Source organism: Pelophylax lessonae (assembly GCF_965119305.1).
Source record: "Pelophylax lessonae genome assembly, chromosome: 2".
Taxonomy (NCBI): Eukaryota; Metazoa; Chordata; class Amphibia; order Anura; family Ranidae; genus Pelophylax; species Pelophylax lessonae.
In genome coordinates, this window is record NC_138769.1 from 111,639,357 (window position 1) to 111,659,816 (window position 20,460).

The window sequence follows — 20,460 nt, forward strand, 5'->3', positions numbered from 1 at the left end:
GAGCCTCACAGGCTAGTGACGTACCGATATGTCACTCTGCCTGTGAGGGGCTGACCGCCGCAGTATATGTACTTGCGGCGGTCGGCAAGCGGTTAATAAATCAACCCCATTGACTCTCTAAGATGCTCTTTTTTATACTCAGTCATGTTACTGACCTGTTACCAATTAACCTTTATTAGTTGCAAAATGTTCTTTTAAAGCGGTAGTATACTCCTTTATTTGACTTTTACCTACAGGTAAGCCTATAATAAGGCTTACCTGTAGGTACAATTTATATCTCCTAAACCTGCATGGTTTAGGAGATATTCAACCTGCATGCGCGGGAGTGAAGTCATTGCAGCTCCGGCCACTCACAGTGCCGGAGCCGCCGAACCCGGAAGAAACGCTGAGGGAACATGACGGCACCCTCAGCGTTCTACAGATGACCGTGTCAGGGCTTCATTCTAAGGTAAGTATTTCATAATGAGCTAGTATGCGTACTAGTACTAGCTCATTATGTCTTTGTCCTGCAGAGTTTTTTTTTTTCTTGAGGATACATCCGCTTTAACTCTTCCTTGTTAGTATCACTTTGTCATCTTTTTGTTGCCCTGTCCCAACTTTTCCAAACGTTGCTATCATCAATGCCAAAATTACCTTTTTTCTTAACCACTTCCCGTCCGCGCTGTAGCCGAAAGACGGCTACAGCGTGGACCTTAATTGCCAGGAAAGCGTCAAAGTAGTCCTCCCATGCATGCGTGCTCCCTGCAGAGTGTGCGCGGCTCTCTCTGTCATCAGTGAGTCCATGACACTCGGCTGATCATAGATCTGAGTAGGGGGCCGATCCTGGCCCCTTATCATGGGATCAGCTGTCGCCCAATGACAGCTGACCACGTGATGTAAACAGCAGGTGGAGATCCGCTTTTTTTTTTTTCTCCTTGCACTATTAGCGCAAGGAAAAAGAAAAAGCTGATCGCCGGCTGTTCTCTTTAGGACGGATGTCCCTCCGACGAGAGGATCATCTGTGCCCCAGTGCAGGTCAGTGCCACCCACCAGTGCCACCTATCAATGCCCACCAGTGCAAACTATCAGTGCTGCCTATCAGTGTCACCTACAAGTGCCTATCAGTGCCACCGATCAGTGCCTATCAGGGTCTATCAGTGCCGCCTCATCAGCGCACATCAATGAAGGAGAATAATTGCCTGTTTACAAAATTTTATAACAAACTATAAAAACAGTTTTTCTCTTACGTCCTCCGACAGTCGCCGCCTCCTTTAAGTCATTACTGTTTGGTATTGACTTCCCATCCGCAGGAATAGCTAGGCATATAGACTTAGTCCAAAGACAAAAGGCATTAGCATATACACACCCATGGGGGCTGTCCCATCTGGTCAATACCCCCCCTGCATCACCACTCCCAACTCGGTTTTAATATGCCTAGCGTCAGGAATAGTCAGGCTTCCCTTGTGCTGGGGCTTCAGTCTCAGCCTTCTTAATCTTTTATTTGATTTTCTTTGGAAATGTCATTTTTTTCTTTTACTTTACTAGCTGTTTATTTTGTCAGCTTCTAGTGTTAGTCTTCTCTTCGGATGAAGATGGATCATGCGGTGCTGGGATTCGGACTGGCCGCCCTGGTTCTCCAGAGCAAAAGGGTCAGATGGACCCCCAGCCCGCCATCGAGTGTTCAGCTATGGTTCGCCCTGGCATTACGAACGACCCATCCCTGTTCGCTACAGGGATGTAGCCGTGAGGTGGCTACCTCACAGGACTCGTCTGCGGGGCTGCAGCGTCATGTCCCTGGCTCACGGCACTCACTGTCAGATGAGGACAGAGGTTTTCCGTGCATGGAGGCTCCCCACACCATCTGGTACAGGTAAGTACTTTTCTGTGTGGGGCCTCTGTTTGGGGTGGCAGTCTGTGTTGCTGTGTGTTCCCTGTGTCTGTGCCTGTGTGACTCCCTGTGCGATTCCTGCGGGGATCGCTTGTGCAAATCTGTATGTTGCCTGGGGGTCCCTGTCCCTGTGTCACCTTAGGTGCATGTTGGGGGTGCAGACGTTTGTGCTTGTGTGGCGACCGCAGCGGTGCATTTTCGCGCGGTCCGCCATCTTTGATATGGGCACACATGTATAGCTCCTCTGGGGCGATCCTGCATGTCATTTTGGTGCCATCCGCCGCCATTTTGTGGGCGGTGGAACGATCGGTCCGGCCGCATGTCGGCGGCCATTTTGGCGTAGCCTCCAATGCATCCCTATGGGGCAGACATTTTCCCGGGGTCTGGCTTATAGTCCAGCCCTCTCCAGCAGCACTTCCTTTGCATCAGCAGCAAGGACACTGGTAGCAACGCTCTGCGGGCTCTGCAGGTTATCATTCTCAATTTCCCTCTGTGTATCGCTTCTGGCTCAGTTTCTTTTCTCCTTTGGGGGTCTTTCATCACTGTAGCAGTAGCGGTGGGCTGCGCACACGCAGCGTTCTTAAAGGGGGACAGTACACCGTTTTTGCACTGTAGTTTGTTCTGATAACTTGAGCCATGGATTCTCAGGAAAGCAAGTTTCCTCCAGCTTTAGTGGGGGGCCCCAGTTCTCCTGTGGCTCCGCTGCGACCCGATCTGGCTGCTGTAGTAGCGACTTTGGTGGCAAATATGGAAATGCTGATGTCTGAACGGGCTGCGAGAAAGAGGCCCAGGTTGTCTCTCTCTTCTGATTCAGATGGGGATATGGCTGCTGCGAGCTTGCCCTTTTCAGGGTCCCGCTCATCCTTAGACCCCCCGGCGTCTGAGGGGGAGGCTGAAATGGAGGGTGTTGAATACATCCTCCCCAGGGTCACCAGAAGAACGGGCGACCATGGATGAGTTAATTGTTTCTGTTAAAGAAACTTTGCATTTAGAGGATGAGCCCTGTCCTCCGGGCGTTGTGTCCTCATTTGGGACGCACAGGACCCGCAAGTCTGCGCAGGTTTTTCCCTGCCCAGCAGAATTTCACTACACTGTTAATGAAATGTGGCGCACGTTGAAACGTCCATTTCTGGTACCTAGTCGGTTCAAATTGCTTTATCCTTTTGCGCCGGCTACGGAATCACGATGGTGTGTGCCTCCACAGGTGGATCACACTGTGGCCGTATTGAACAAGGCTACCTTGGTTCCTACTGAGGATACCCCGGTTTTCCGGGATCCCACGGACCGGCGGTTGGAGTCTCTAGCCCGCCATTCCTATACGGTGGTGGGTTCGTTGCTCAGACCCGTTTTCGCGTCCGTTCTGGTGGCTCAGGCGGTGGCTGATTGGACGAAGATGCTTAGGGGCAATCTCGTGTCTGATGACGTGCCGCCTGCCTGGCTGGAAATGGTGGATCAGATCCACCAAGGAGTCATGTACTTGTGTGATGCAGCCTTAAATGAGGCCCCCTTGGTGGCTCGCCTCTCTAGTGTCGCGGTTCTTAACCAGCGACTGATATGGCTGAAGAGCTGGTCGGCCGACCAGTCCTCAAGGAAAACTGTGGCTGATTTTTCCCTATGCTGGCTCTCGCCTTTTTGGCGAGGCGTTGGACACCTTGGTAAAAGGCATCACGGGGGGCAAGAGCACTATGCTGCCCCAGAACCCGAAGAACAAGTCTTTCCGAGGCAAGCGGGGTTCTGCGCCTAGATCCGATCAGGGGTCCTTTCGTGCCTTTCGGAACCAATCCAAGGGCAAGCCCTTCAAGGCTCAGGGCAACCAGAAGAAGTACTGGGCGGGGAAGCAGAAGGCCGGCAATGCTGGCTCGGCGGGACAATCCGCCTCTGCCTGAAGGGGCACCCTCACCCGTTTCAGGGGTGGGGGGAAGTTTGCGCGGTTTCCTCCAACCTTGGCTGCTCCGGATATCAGACAGGTGGGTTCAGGAGATCGTTCGATCGGGTTACTAGATCAAATTCCTTTCCCGGCCGGAGGACAGATTCTTTCCCTCCAATCTCCATCTGCTTCCGGGGCGTCTGCAGGACTTGCATCAAGCGGTGCAGGACCTGCTTGCTCAGGGAGTGATTGTCCCGGTGCCTCATCGGGACCGGTTTTGGGGGTTTTATTAGAATCTGTTCACTGTGCCCAGGAAGGAGGGCAAAGTGCGTCCTATTCTGGACCTAAAAGCGCTGAACCGCTTCGTGTGTGTTGGGAAGTCTCAAATGGAGTCTCTCCGTTCGGTTGTGGCCTCCTTGAGTCCAGGAGAATTCCTGGCTTCGATAGATCTGAAGGATGCGTACCTGCACATCCCCATTTTCAAGGGTCATCAGCGGTACCTTCGGTTTGCTGTCGCAGAGGGCAACTACCAGTTTGTGGTGTTACCTTTTGGTCTCGCTTCGGCACCAAGGGTGTTTACGAAGGTGTTGGCGCCGGTTCTGGGCCTACTGCGGGCCCAGGGCACTGCGGTCCTGGGGTACCTGGAACTCCGGACTTTGCGGGACGAACTCAGGTCCCTCAGGGACAATCCGTCCTCGTCACTCAGGACCTGTATGCGGGGCCTGGGATTGATGGTGTCGGCCTTCGAGGCGATTCCCTTTGCCCAGTTCCACACGCGGGCTCTCCAGACGGCGATCCTGGCCAGGTGGGACAGACTACCTCAGTCCTTGGATCTGGATGTCTCCTTGAGTCGCCAGACCAGATTGGCTCTTCTATGGTGGATCCAGTCCCCGTCGGTGGCGGAAGGCAAGTCCTTCCGTCCGTTAGTGTGGACAGTGGTTACCACGGATGCCAGCCTGTCGAGCTGGGGTGGAGTCCTGGGCAACCTGTCTGCCCAGGGCACTTGGTCGGAGGAGGAGTCCTCCCTCCCGATCAATGTGCTGGAATTACGAGTGATAAAACTCTGTCTCTTCCAGTGGTCGGACCGTCTCCGGGGCCTGCCTGTTCGCATACAGACGGACAATGCTACCGCGGTGGCTTAGATCAACCACCAGGGGGGCACCAGAAGTGCTCGAGCGGCCCGGGAGGTGACCGACGTTCTGTCTTGGGCCGAGACTCATGTCCCGGCGATCTCAGCAGTTCACATTCCGGGTGTGGAAAATTGGCAGGCCGACTATCTGAGCCGCCAGACCCTGGACCAGGGGGAATGGTCCAAACACCCGGAGGTCTTTCAGATGCTGTGTGCGAGGTGGAGATCCCCAGACGTGGATCTGTTCGCATCCCGGCTAAATCGAAAGGTGGGAAGGTTCGTGGCAAGAACGCGCGATCCGTTGGCGGATGCCTCGGATGCGTTGGTGGCCCCTTGGCATCAGTATCGTCTGATGTACGCCTTTCCTCCGATTCCTCGTTCTTACTCAGTGTTGAGAATCTTGGCTTTTCTCCAGTCTGGAGTGGATCAGCGTCTGGCGCTGGCCACGGTAAAGGGCCAGGTGTCTGCACTGGCTGTCCTTTTCCAACGCCCTGTGGCGTCTCATTCCTTTGTGCGCACCTTCATTCAAGGTGTGCGACATTTGGCTCCTCCCAGGAAGGAGCCTTTACCTCCATGGGACTTGAACTTGGTTCTGTCCGTGTTACAGCGTGTTCCCTTTGAAAACATCAGGGAGATATCGTTGCCTCTGCTGTCAAAAGGTTGCTTTTCTGGTGGCGATCACTTCGGCTCGCAGAGTGTCGGAGCTGGCGGCGTTGTCTTGCCGCTCCCCTTACTTGATAATTCACAAGGATAAGGTGGTTTTGCGACCACCCCCATCCTTCCTTCCCAAGGTGATCTCTGAATTCCACCTTAATGAGGACATTGTCCTGCCTTCGCTTTGTACGAAGCCTAAACATCCAAAGGAGATTGCCTTACATTCCTTGGATGTTGTCAGGGCGATCAGGGTTTACCTGTCGTCTACAGAATCCTTTCGGAAGACGGATTCCCTGTTTGTCCTTCCTGAGGGATCTCGGAAGGGCATGGCTGCGTCCGCAGCAACTATTGCCAAATGGATCAGACAGACCATTGAGCAGGCTTACGCCTTGAAGGAACGGGTTCCGCCCTTCCCTGTTAAGGCGCACTCTACCAGGTCTTTGAGTGCATGCTGGGCCTATTGGCATCGGGCCTCGGTGGCCCAGGTGTGCAAGGCGGCGACTTGGTCGTCGGTGCACACCTTTTCCAAATTCTACAAAGTAGATGTTCTGGCATCAGCTGATGCTTCTTTTGGCCGCAAAGTTCTCAGTGCGGCAGTGCCATGATGGACCCTTGAATTTTTTTCTGGGTCCCTGGCTGTTGGCATTTGCTTTCCTGGGCTGTTGCTCCTGTTGAGCATTGTTTTTTCTGTTGCCCAGTTGGTTCTCTTAAGGTGCATGTAAGATTCCTTTCTCTGATGTGGGTACTGCGTTGCCTTTTCTACGGTTGCGTCTCCCACCCCTCATGTCTATACTGCTTTGGGACATCCCAACAGTGATGACTTAAAGGAGGCGGCGACTGTCGGAGGACGTAAGAGAAAACTGAATTTTTGTAAAATCTTACCTGTAAAATTCCTTTCTCTGAGTCCTCCGACAGTCGCCGCCCCTCTTTTGGGGTTCTTATTACCCACTGCTATGCTACCAAACTGAGTTGGGAGTGGTGATGCAGGGGGGGTATTGACCAGATGGGACAGCCCCCATGGGTGTGTATATGCGAATGCCTTTTGTCTTTGGACTAAGTCTATATGCCTAGCTATTCCTGCGGATGGGAAGTCAATACCCAACAGTGATGACTTAAAGGAGGCGGCGACTTTCGGAGGACTCAGAGAAAGGAATTTTACAGGTAAGATTTTACAAAAATGCAGTTTCTTGGGGTTTTTTTTTTTACATTTTCTGTATTTTTTTGTTTAGCAAAAAAATAAAAACCCTAGTAATGAATAAATACCTCTAAAAAAGCTCTATTTGAAAAAAATGATAAAAATTTCATTCGGGTATAGTGTTGCATGACCACGCAATTGTCATTCAAAGTGCAACAGCGCTGAAAGCTGAGAATTGGCCTGGGCAGGAAGGGGGTTTAAGTGTCCAGTAGACAAGTAGTTAAAGTGGTACATAAACACTTAATATATTAAATACTGTGAATAAAATATCGATTTGAGATTTGCAAATTATTGCATTCTGTTTTTATGTAGATTCTACACAGTGCCCCAACTTTTTTGGAATTGGGGCTATATTAGTCTTGATATTGCTGGTTAATTTTTTTCACACCCATATTTCTGCTTCCAGGGAAGAAGAATGCTCAAAGGCTTATTCTTTGTTTAATGGTCGTTGGTACGCATCGCGTCAGCTTCAGTGTGAATTCTCACCAGTCACCAGGTGGAAATCAGCTATATGTGGTAAGGAGAGGAGAGTTCTTTAAAAAAAAAAGAATCCTATATTCCAAACTGACAGTTGGGTCCCAGAAATATCAGGTGTTAGTCACACTGATAGTTTGAACCATTCCTCAAAGCTGTAGTACAGTGTTTCTCAACCTTTTTTCAGTCAAGGCACCCTTTAAAACTATGGACAATCTTGAGGCACCCCCAAAAATTCTGGGCAGTCTTGAGGCACCCCTTTCTAAAATGTAAAAACTATTCTAATAGTGTTACATAATGTAGCAACATCAATACATGTAGGACACCCAACATAAAAGGTGATTTATTCTTCCATTTTGCAAACTGGTACTGACTAGTATTCCAATGTTTCTCCTCTTCCTTAGTTTTTCTCTATCACTTAGCTAATAAGACCCCAAAGCTGATGGAAAGAGGCAAGGATGGTATGCAGGCAACTGACATCCTCCTTATCAACTGATGTCATTGGTCATTAGGAGGTTCACAGCTAGAGATGTTGCAATGGTGTACAATGAAAACCTGTGGCTTTGTGTAACTAAAAGGCAGGTTTCATCCACCCGCTGGCTTGTATACAATTTTAGGGCAAATTTTAGGAATTTTCCAAGGCACACCTGAAGAAAGCTCACCCTGGTTGAAAAAGGCTGCTGTAGTAAACCGCAACATTAAACAAAAAAAAAATCCCCTGCAAGGCAATGTCAATAACTTTTATGAAATACTTACTTTCGAACGAAGCCCTCCAGTGGCACGCTGTCACCGCTGACGGGGCTTCCATCTTCCCCTGATCTTCCTTTTTTTGTTCGCAAGCTCCGGCTGTATAAGTGGCTGGGGCTGCGATGACATCACTCCCTTGAATGCGCGCAGGAGCTCTTGGCTGTGGCACAGAGTGCTGATTGTCCGGCACGATCTGCCAGACCTTCAGAGCATGTGCGCCGATTTCTTCATCGGCTGTATGCAGTGTGAGTATCTCCTAAACACCACAAGTTTAGGAGATATTCACTGTACCTGTAAGGCTTACCTGTAGGTACAACTTAAAAAAAAATAACTTTACTACCACTTTAAAGGACATCTTCTTCTTAAATGTAGTTGTAGTAAATTACAACTTCACTAAAAGAGATAAGTTGTTGTCTTTTAAAGAGATTTTGAAGGCTGCTGTTTAAAAATTATAGGAACAGTCTAGTCGTATGTACAAATATTACAGAGAACAATGGAAAATCATATTTTAACATTGTCTTCTGGCATTGGGATCTTGTATTGTCTTATTAGTGTAATGGTATGACAGTTTGGCACAGAGGATCCCAGTGTAAAATGTGAACCAGCAAAGTGTCTGCATTCATGTGTAATTGGAATAGAGTTCTTTTCGACACGATGTAGGCTAGAAACTTTATGTAGAAATGAGATGTCACTGATACATAGGGTATTGCTACACAACAGATAGAGGGGTGTACTGGAGCTCCCAAGATAAATGATGGGCACTTTGGAATCACACTTCTTGGAAAATGGTCACAATAAAAAATGTCAAGTTTATCAAAACGATGTAAAACACTGTAGACTGTAGCAGGGGGCATCCAGCAGTAGGGCAATACCTTTGAGATGATCCCAGGGATTGGGTGAAGACTCCTGTCCAGGTGTTGAGGGGACGGCAGCAGCGCTGGAGCCATGAAGGTGGAATCCCCTAGGGGCGATGGGAGGGGGGAAAGGGGGGAGAAGCTCGACCCCCCCCCCCCCCGTATCCCGGACCTGCCGCAAGCTTTCCCGCAGAGATCAGATCTGATGAAGGGCACAGCCCGAAACATGTAATCCTCCTTTGTGGCTACTAGTTTTCCCATTGTTAGGCAACCCGCACTGTTGTGCGGAGCGTCCGGTTCAGCGAGGCTGCCTCCCACACTGGTCATCGGGTATGAGGCTCGGCTTGAAGCGCTGCACTGGCTCCTGTGACTCGACCAACAGCAGCCGATGATGTCATCCTCCAGCGCCGTCTCAGCCGCCGGAAGCTAGGAGTCGAAGCCGCTGTGCTGCGAGACAGCTTGCGGCAGGTCCGGGATACGGGGGTCGAGCTTCTCCCCCCTTTCCCCCCTCCCGCTCCCATCGCCCCTAGGGGATTCCACCTTCACGGCTCCAGCGCTGCTGCCGTCCCCTCAACACCTGGACAAGGCGTCTTCACCCAATACCTGGGATCATCTCAAAGGTATTGCCCTACTGCTGGATGCCCCCTTCTGTCTACAGTGTTTTACATCGTTTTAATTAACTTGACATTTTTTATTGTGACCATTTTCCAAGAAGTGTGATTCCAAAGTGCCTGTCATTTATCTTGGGAGCACCAGTACACCCATCTGTTGTGTTACATGTCTCTCAGTCAGGATCTGGGCATGGGTCGGCTGCAACCCTGACATGACTAACTGTTTTTTTGGCATTAATCCGTCCATCCCACATAATTCAGATACAATTTTTGGGATCTCTGAACATCTGTTTTTCAGCGCTAGGAATTGCTTGTTTGTGTTTGATAGGGTATTGCTACCCGCTCAAGATTTTCAGGTTTGCTAGGAGCCATACTGTCTTAATTAGCCATAGAGGATTAAGGTTTTGAAAAGGAAGCAGTCAATGGAAAATAATTTCTCTTGTATCTCAATGGATGTCGGGAAAAGATGCCACTGTTGTGCATTTTAACCACTTCACCACCGGAGGATTTTGCTGTCTTACTTCCAGGCCACTTTTTGCGATTCGGCGCTGTGCGACTTTAACTGACAATTGCGCGGTCGTGCGACGCTGTATGCAAACGAAATTTACATCCTTTTTTTTCCCACAAACAGAGCTTTCTTTTGGTGGTATTTGATCACCTGTGTGATTTTTACTTTTTGCGCTATAAACAAAAAAAGAGCGTTTATTTTGAAAAAATTATATTTTTAACATATTTTTATATGAAATTCCCCCCAAAAAATGTAAAAATCTAATTTTTTTTAAATTTTCGGCCAATTTGTTTTCTGCTACCTATGTTTGGTTAAAAAAAATCACAATAAGCGTATTTTGATTGGTTTGCGCAAAAGTCATTGCGTTTACTAAGGGAAAGATTTCTGTCTTTTTTTTTTTTTTTTTGTGGGACTGCGACATTGCGGCGGACAGATCGGACCCTTGACTGACATTTTCAACACTTTTGGGGGTACCAGTGACATTTCTATAGTAATCAGTGCTATAAATATGCACTGTTACTGTAAAAATGACACTGGCAGGGAAGGGGTTAATTTTATTGGAGAGGGAGGGGTTAATGTATGCCTGGTGCTTACTAACGTGTGTGGGGGGGAGGTGACTGAGTGACAGGGACAGATCGCATGTTCAGCTATGCTGAACCCTGCAATCTGTCACTCCTTGTCACTTAGGAGATCCGCCCGCTCTGTTTACACAAGCGGGCGGATCTCCAAACTCGATTCCCCGACGATCGGGGGAAGAGCAGCGGCGATCGCCGCCGCTCCTCCCCTGGCCCGACTCCCGCTGTGACTGAAAACAGCGGAAGCGCGCCTCCGGCGGCGCGCGAGCGCCGCCTACAGGGGGAGGAGTCCAGCGACGTAGGTCTACGTCGCTGGACGGAATCAAGCCACTTTGCCTCAGTACAGTCCCAGTGACTGGTCGGCAAGTGGTTAATGTCTGCAACAAACACCAGTTTATTAATCTAGAAATGTGAGTTTCAAGTTCTATAAATCTTTCAATAAGTGTGCTGGTTTTCTTTTGTATACTGTTAATGACCAAGCTTTTTATTATCTGCTGCACTGTCAACGGATTTCCTATTCTCCAGTTCAAACTTTTAAAATTAAACACCCCAAAGGGATGATGTCGATCTATGCATGCTGTGCTGTGCGAGACGGGAAGACACAGTAGTTGACTGCTGCTTCTGCAATAATTGGTGTATGCTATACACAACCGGAATCCATGGTAGTGGTGCTTCCCAATTGAGAATCATTTACAAAGACCAGGCTATGTAGGCTTTTGCAATGGGTGATTACCGTGCAACTAAACTTTGAAGTTCTGTGCAAAGCGGGTCATAGTGTATACAGGGTGTAACATGTTACTAAAGCAGCAGCTCCACACCCCCCAATTCCCCTAGGTGACAGCGAATGGGGGATCCTCTACCTGCACCCACAATTTAAAAACTGCAAGGCTGTGTGGGACTCTGCCCACACAGCTGCGTCTTTCATTCAGAGTTCTGTGAATGAATGTACTACAAGTTGCGCTTTCTATCGTGGCAAATGGCTTGTAGTTATCAAAGTGTGAGGGCGCTGATCAGCACTCTTGTAGCTCATTGATTCCTACTGCTCTTCAGTAGCTGTCTGGCCACATGGGAGTTACAAGTAGATGGCTGTACTGAGTCTGCAAGAGCTTGACACTTGTCTATGATCAGCAGATCACTGCTTCAATTCTCTGCAGGCTCCTAAAAATAATAATAAATGCACTTTTTTTTTTTTTTTAACGTGAATTTCTCCTTTAAACCTTGGTCTGAAGTTCGCTCCCATGATGCAGTTTAGGTTTCCTTTGTTCTGGTATTTGTAAGATGTGTTGTCAATGGACATGATGTATTTAAGGAGACGGGAAGAGGACTCAACTATTTTAGGTGATTAGGTTATATTTTGTGCTTTTGGCAGCTCTTCCTTTTTTAGATTTATTTTTTATGTTTTCATCAGCCCACAATTTAAGACCCAAAACTTAACTTTCAAGTTGTCTTTGATACATAAGGTAAATAAGGTGTTCAGGATCTAGAGTAAGTGTTCAAGTGGCATTCTTAGAGTTTGTTACAAAAAACATTGACATATGACATTCTTGTTTTATATGCTTTGGTTTTAAAATGTTTCCTTCCTGATTGTACATTTTTATTTATTTTTTATTTTTTTGAAAGGGCTGTTTGAAAGGCAAAAATGTCCCCGAGGTAAGCACTGTAATTTTCTACATGTCTTCAAGAACCCAAATAATGAATTTTGGGAGGCCGACCGAGACCTTAACCTGTCACCAGACAGAAATAATCCTTCTGAACGTTGGGAGAGGTCGAGCCGATATGATGATCATGGATTTTCCAGGAGACGCTATAGTCGCAGCCCAGAGAGCAGAAGAAATGGGGAATCGAGCAGGAAAAAGAGCAGCCACAACAAAAACAAGAAAAAACATCGCTCACATAGGTCAAGAAGCAAAGAAAAGAGGTCACACAGTAGGGGTAGAAAAAAGCGCAAGCGCAAAAGCCGCAGTTCATCCCGATCTAGAAGTCCCATTAAAAGGTTCAGGAGTCGTTCTAGATCCAGGAGCCAAAGCAGGAAGAGCAAAAGTCATTCCCGATCCAGGAGTAGGGGCAGGAAGAGCAAGAGCCGATCCAGGAGTCGGGGCAGGAAGAGCAAAAGCCGTTCCCAATCCAGGAGTCGGGGCAGGAAGAGCAAAAGCCGTTCCCGATCCAGGAGTCGGGGCAGGAAGAGCAAGAGCCGATCCAGGAGTCGGGGCAGGAAGAGCAAGAGCCGATCCAGGAGTCGGGGCAGGAAGAGCAAGAGCCGATCCAGGAGTCGGGGCAGGAAGAGCAAGAGCCGATCCAGGAGTCGGGGCAGGAAGAGCAAGAGCCGATCCAGGAGTCGGGGCAGGAAGAGCAAGAGCCGATCCAGGAGTCGGGGCAGGAAGAGCAAGAGCCGATCCCGATCCAGAAGCCAGAGCAGCAAGAGCCGTTCCCAATCCAGAACTAAAGAGAATAACCCACAAAGCCCAGATACGTGAACAGAAATCTGTCAAAGAAGGTTAGTTGCATGTTACCCTTTGTAGAAGAGGTAGATAAATATCCATCAACCATTATTTTGTGGTGTTTCACTTTATTTACGCTTTTATAATAATTGTTCATTATTACAGCTCTTTGCTACCTTACACATCTATTGCATAGTAAAGCACAACTTAACCACTTGACATGCGGAAGGTTTTACCCCCTTCATGACCAGGCCGTTTTTAGCTATAGAGAACTCCACTACTTTTAACTGGCCAATGCACCGTCATGCAACACTGTATACAAATAAAATGTATATGATTTTTTTCACACAAATAGAGCTTTCTTTTGGTGGTATTTTGACTGCTGGGTTTTTAATTTTCGTTTATTATATGGAAGCAAAAAAAGGGTAAATTTTGCAAAATGTATGCAATATTTTCTACTTTATTATCAATTCTATCTAAAAAAAATGTAATACAATTTTTTTTTTTTTTCATGAATTCAAAATGTATTCTGCTACATGTCATGGAAAAATCCCAAAAAGTGTATATAGGTTTGTGGGAAAGTTAAAGCATCTACAAAATATGATTTTATATACTGCAAATTGTGCAGCTATATGACTCGATATTGTTTTGCCCATGTACATGATTGTGCCTGTACCTGCTTCCCTTTCGCAGTATTTTTACTGTGTGTGGTCAGCAGGTAGTTAAAGACACTCTCTTAACCACTTGCCGTCACCTCACTGCCTATTTACTTCGGGTCTCCCAGGCAAAATCAGGTTAATGGGCGCCATCTGCCTGGGAGGCTACTAGGGGGCGAGTACGCGCTGCCGGCGGCAGGCTCCTGCCCCCGATCGTCAGCAGGGAAGCCAGTGCAGGTGTCAGACGGCTCAGATTGCTGCCTGACACCGGCGATCTCTCCCCGCTGACATAGGATGATGTAAACATGGCTGATGTAAACACAGCAGTCTGTCCTTCTCCCTGCAATGATCAGAGACGATGCGATCCTGCTATATAGGATCACATGTCTCTGTGATCATTTCATAAGCCCAACCCCCCCCCCCCCCCACAGTTAGAATCATTCCCTTAGGCTTACATTTAACCCCTTGATCACCAATAGTATTAACCCCTTCCCTGCCAATTGCATTATTACAGTAACAGTGCATATTTTTGCACTGATTACTGTAGTAACGTCACTGGTACCCCCAAAAATGTCAGGGGTCCGATCTGTCCACCGCAATGTCTCATTCCCGCAAAAAAACACCCTTCGCCACCATTACTAGTAAAAAAAAAAATAAACCAAATGACAAATCTTTCCCGTAGTTAGTAAACGCAATAACTTTTGCCTAAACCAATCAAAATACGCTGCTTTTCTATTTTTTTTTTTTTTTTTTACCAAAAATATGTAGCAGAAAACAAATTGGCCTAAAATGTTAAAAACAATTTTTTTTATTTTATTTTTTTTGGAATTTTATGTAGCAGAATGCGAAAAAAAATGTGTGTGTGTGTGTGTGTATATATATATATATATATATATATATATATATATATATATATATATATATATATATATATATATATATATATATATATATATATATATATATATATAATTTTTTTTTTTTTTTTTTTAAATTGTCGCTCTTTTTTTGTTTATAGCGCAAAAAATACAGGTGTTCAAATACCACCATAAGAAAGCTCTATTTGTGGGAAAAAAAAGGACATCAATTTAGTTTGGGTACAGTGTTGCAGGTCTGCGCAATTGTCCATTAAAATAACGCAGTGCCGAATCGCAAAATAGGGCCTGGTCATTAAGCAGCAAAATCTTCCGGTCTTAAAGTGGTTAAAAATATGAAAATGTTTGCTGCAGATATTATGTCCTCCAATTCCTTTCAGTTACAGCTGTTCTGGCAGGCAAAGCTCTGCCCCTTTCTGCATCCTGCACATACCTGTTGACCAGTGAGGTAGCCTATCCTAGTTATGAGGCAGAAGAAGATAGTGTTAAGCTCTAATGCTACCTGAAAGTGTTTGTGCATTGCCTGGTAGAATGACCTAGGAATAATGCAGGGTCTTAGTTGTTGGGATTTAAAGGCGGGTAGAACCATTTAGATTTGAACCTTTAGTAGTTTATTACTATTGTCCTGCTGACGAAAAAAGGAGAACCACGGTCATGGAAGTGCTCTTGAGACATTTTTAAATTGGTAGGGAGAGTCACAGGATCCACTGTTGCAAGCCATTAAGATTGTACACAGAACTCATATAGTTGTTTTACTTGTATCTCTAATCCGTAAAACCATTTTAGATACCATAGTTTAGGGATCAGCAACCCGACGATCAGAATCTACATGTCGACCACAGGCAGATGATGGGTAGATCTCAAACCCATCCTTGCCTTGCCAACCCTTGAGTGCTTTCCCCCCAGAGCTGAAGAGCGGTGAAGGCTCAGCCATTCCTAGGCTGCAGAGGCATTCCCTGTCCCGCAGCATGCCCCTTGCATACATGCAGCTGCAAGGTGAGGAAAACTTCCGGAATAGTTTGGGCTCCTGTCTGAGCTCTTCCCCTGACTGTAGTATGCTCAGCCCACCAGCCCTTCTCTCCAAAGCGCTTGCGAGTGTTATCATGTGCAATGGCGGAGAAAGGAGGCCTGGTGTGGAGTCGGTGCAAGAACAGGTCTATCTGCACTTGTGAATACTGTCATGTGGAATGAAGGATAGAGTAGGGCTGGTGGGGATCAGTGCCAGAATGGGGTAAATCTACCACAGCAGCTCCCCTGTGCCACTCTGGTGTCAGCTGGACACAGAAGTTATTTTCTGATGCACAGTATAGTGCCCTCCTGACCCCAGTGCTATGCCCTTCTAACCTCTGACCTGCTCACCCCTGCCCCTGCCCTACTGATTTCTATATACTGCTCTTCATACTGCTGACATAGCTGTTACTAACCTCCTGTACACTGCCCTACCTACTGCTGTATCTTATATTGACCCCCTGGACACTGCCCTACTTATACTTGCACTGGACAGAAATAAGAGCAGATGGCCAGGCTAGGCTAGGCTAAACTAATCAATCAAATCAACCAATGCAATGCCAAGCTGCAGTTTCCAAAGCAAGCAAAACCCTTTCTTGTATTGAGGTATGTACAGCAGAGAGAGAGAGAGAGATCATTATTTTGCTCCTGTACAGATCATTAGTAAGACATCATCTGGAATATGCAGCTGAGCTTTGGGCACCCGTTCACAAAAAGGATATCAGGAACTGGAGAAAGTGCAGAGAAGGGCAACCAAACTGATAAGAGGCATGGATGAGCTCCACTATGAGGAAAGATGAGAGGAACTGAATTTGTTCTCTTGAAAAGAGGAGATTAAGGGGTGGATTTGATCAACATGTATAGATGCATAATTGGTCCATATAGTGAACTTGGTGTTTAGTTATTTGCTTTAGGATCATCACAGATGACAAGGGGCACTCTTTACGTTTGGAGGAAAAGAGATTTAATCTCCATATAAGAAAAGGTTTCTTCACAGTAAGAGCTGTGAAAATGTGGAAAAGACTCCCTCAAGAGCCAATTCTGTCCAGCTCAGTAGATTGCTTTAAAAGAGGGCTGGACACCTTCCTACATGTACCTAATATAACTGGATACTAACATTTATAAGTAAGGTTGATCCAGGGGATCAGGAAATAATATTTTTCCCTACTGAAGCAAATTGCATCATGCTTTGCTGTTTTTCTCTTCTTCTCTTTTCTTTTTCTTTCCCTTTTATTGATTGGACTAGATCAGTGATGGTGAACCTTGGCAACCCAGATGATTTGGAACTACATTTCCCATGATGCTCAACTACACTACAGAGTGCATGAGCATAATGGGAAATGTAGTTCCAAAACTTCTGGGGTGCCATGGTTCGCCATCACTGGACTAGATGGACTTGTGTCTTTTTTTTATTTTTTTTAACCAGACTAACTATGTAATCAGACTGCGGTATCAGATGTTCCAATTTCATGAGGAACTCTTGCATCAGCCTTGTGGGCTGATCATTTACTTCCCAGACATGAAAGAATTTTTGAATAAAAGTGAATTCAGAGTTTCTTCCTAAAACTACATTTTTAAGGTAGGGTAAATTTATATTTCTCTTTCGTTAATTGACGGACACAGCTCCTGATCTTCTTAACCATTGGGTTATACTGCCTCCTACAGGAGTAGTAAACTAGGCAGAAAAAAAAGTCTGGCTACGCCTATGGGCAGTCCCAGAGGATATACGCCCTCTCTCTGCTAAAGGTACTCAGTTTTTTTTCTTCCTAGTCAGGAGTAATGATCTAGTTCCTTGCTGGGTTCCCCTGTCCCACCCCCCCCCACTCCACTTATGCTAGGGCTGTGTGGGTGGTCTGGCCCACCTCCTGGGGTGGAAGTAGGATGGTATGCTGGCGATGGGGTCAGGGGGGTGCGCGACTGGACAATCGGCTGTGGGGTCTCCTGCCAGGGCCCCCAGCTTGCCTGTGCCTATCATTGAGGTCTAGGGATCCCTCCTGGGTCCGCCATTTTCTTGTAGCCTGTGTGCTCAATGCACAGCGGCCATGTTTGTGTAGTCCGGCGGCCATTTTGCAGTGGTTTGCCATTAAAAAGAGCTGCAGGCATGACTGGGCAGCGATTTCGTCGATGGGAGCCCCTCCTCATTCCTTGGTGCTGACTCCTGGATCCTTTCATTTCCTGATCATCGCTTGTGCAGTTCTGATTCTCCTGGTGGCTGCGGTGCCTGGTTTCTGCAGGATGGTGAGTCTGGTGGGGTCCTCTCCCTCTGCTGCGGATCCATTGGTGCTCTGTGACTGGCAGCCGGGTGGTTCTGCTAGAGCGGTGGGGGTTATACCTTAGCAGTGTTATACAGTCTTTTTGTGGGGTCCCCCTGGTGACTCATGGAGTCTTTGGAGCACATCTCTCCACCTGATTCCCTCTCTGGGGCTGCGGGGCCCTCCGGGTTCCATCCATGCAATGACGGCGGTCCTTGAGTCCCGGGTGGAGGTGGCTTTTGGCTGGCATAAAGCACCCCCCTCCTTCCCCTGCCTCCTCAGGTCCTGAATCTGATTCAGCCACCGCGGACATGGGTCACTCTGCTGGGTCTGCAACCACACGCCCTGAATCCTCAGGATGATTCCTCCGCTTCTGCAACCGCGCACAAAAAGGCGCTGGTGGACGCACTGATTGTATCTGTGCTTGAGACTTAAAGTTGGAGGAGGCAGCTGCGATGGAGGCGCAGGTTCCCTTTGGCACAAGCCATCCAGAGCAGCAAAGGAGTTCCCTTTCCTCTCCTATTGCAAAGGAGTTCCCTTTCCTCTCCTATTTCGACAGAATTGTCACTGTATAGTGTGGACGACCAGAGCGCCCCCTTTGGGGGTCCCTAAACGAGTTGCTAGGCGATACCCCTATGGGGAGTCCCTTCTTAGGAAGTAGACTGGTCCACCGGTGGTGGACCCTCCGGTTTCCAGATTAAACAAGGCAACCATGATTTCGGTTGAAGAGTCCCTGACCTTTAAGGACCCGGCTGACAGGAAGGCTGAGGCTATGGCCCGTAATATGTACACCCTATCTGGTTCGCCACTGAGGCCGATATTCAGCATTGCCCTGGTGATGCAGTCTGGGACCGAATGCGCTAGGATTTACGTTGTGACCTGGAGGGGGAGTAGCTCCCCCCTGCCCTTGCTTAGCTGGTGAACCAGCTGGTCCAGGGGCTGCAGTTTATCTGTGATGCCTCTTTGGATGCGGCTCCCCTAGTGGCTTGACTGTTTCGGCAGTGGTTCTTCGGTGTGTCTTTTGGCTCAAGTGCAGCAGAACAGACTTTCAAAAAGGCCTTGACTAATCTTTCCTTTCAAGGAGATCGCCTGTTTGGTGCTACCCTGGATGACATCATTAAAGGTCTCATAGGGGGGAAGAGTACTTTTCTTCCATGGGCTACTAAGGGCAAGGACCCTCGTCCTAGGCCTGGGCACTCTCAGCTCATAAGTTGTTTCTTCCCTCAGGGTCGACCGACAAGGGATCAGAGCCCTTTGGGGCTTCCTCTGGAGGATCCAAGCGAACTGAGTCTGGCAAGTGCGGGCTTCTCCAGACTCTCACACAAGGCCCCTTCAGCAGGAAGGTGCGCCCTCGCCCGTGTCTGGTGTGGGGGGACATTTTCGCTGGTTCCCAGGCCTGTGGACTCCCCTCGTATAAGTCAGGAGGGTCCACGAGGTCATTCGGTCTGGCTACAAGATCCAGTTTCATTCTTACCCTTCGGTAAGGTTCTTCCTTCCTTTGGTGACTATCCCTGGTCTGCTTGCAGGCTCTTTTTGAGGCAGTGCAAGACATTTTACTTTAAAGGGTGATGGTCCTGGTTCCAACTTTGAAATGTTTTCAGGCGTTTTACTCAAACCTGTTTACAGTCCCCAGGAAGGAAGGCAAGATGTGGCCAATTCTCGACCTCCAGGCACTGAACTGCTTTGTGTGGATGCAGAAGTTCAGAATGGAGTCCGTTCACGTGGTGGTGGCTTCCCTGCATCAGGGATTTTCTTGCCTCCATCGACATCGAGGACGATTATCTTCGCATTCCAATATGTGTCCGTCTCCAGTGCTTCCTCTGCTTTGCTGTGGGAGAGGAGCATTATCAGTTTGTTGCGTTCCCTTTTGGTCTCGCCTCTGCTCCTTGGGTCAAATGTGTTGGCCCCGGTGCCAGCATTGTTACGCCGATGGGGGATTGTGTCCTCCTTCTGCGAGTGGTGTCTCCTCCTGCTCTGGTGGAAAATCTGGAAATCGTCATATGAGCTTGAGGGAGTTTGACTGAATTCTGAATTTTCAAAAGTCTGCTCTGGTTCCGTTCTCTAGCTGGACTATCTGGGTCTGACTCTAAACTTGGCCCTAGCCAGAGTGCTCCTTCCTCTGGACAAACTACAGAAACTACAGGCTGCTATTTGTCTCCTGCTGTCCAGCAGATAGTCATCCCTCCAGACATGCATGCAGGTGCTGGGCCTGATGGTGTCTACCTTCGAGGCAGTTCCATTTGCACAGTTCCATACGAGGTCCCTGCAGGGAGATTCTGGCCAAATGGGATAAGAATCCGCTGTCTCTGGACAATCAGACCTTGCTGAGCCGGGGGACGAAAGAGTCCCTGCTATGGTGACTTCATTCTTTGGCGCTTCGTCTGGCATAGACTTCAGGGATGTCTAGTGCATATTCAAACGGACAATGCCACGGCTGTGGATTATGTCAGTTACCAGGGGGGCACCTGATAAGAAGTGAAGTGTGGCGGCTCTGGAGGTAGCTGGCATTCTAAGGTGGGCGGAAGGGCCAGTTCCAGCCCTTTCCGCGGTACACATTACTGGGGTGGTAAACTGGAAGGTGGATTACCTCAGTCGGCAGGCGTTGGATCAAGGGGAGTGGTTTTCTTCATCCGGAGGTGTTTTCATCAGTTGTGTCTCCAGTGGGGCATCCCCGAGGTGGATCTGTTGGCTTCCCGGCTCAACAGAAAGGTGCAGAGGTTTGTGGCTCGGTCATGGGATCCTCTCAGATG

General features: G+C 48.0%; 1 protein-coding gene across 1 annotated transcript in view; it reads left to right on the plus strand.

Moving 5' to 3' along the window:
- ZRSR2 (zinc finger CCCH-type, RNA binding motif and serine/arginine rich 2) overlaps positions 1-12,971 on the plus strand; it is a 61,975-nt gene extending 49,004 nt beyond the window's left edge. Inside the window, exons 10-11 of the mRNA XM_082246526.1 lie at positions 7,119-7,228; positions 12,102-12,971. Coding sequence (XP_082102652.1) covers positions 7,119-7,228; positions 12,102-12,955 — 964 coding nt within the window. The 3' untranslated portion in view covers positions 12,956-12,971. The remainder of the gene's footprint in view (positions 1-7,118; positions 7,229-12,101) is intronic.
- Positions 12,972-20,460: the final 7,489 nt, after the last annotated feature.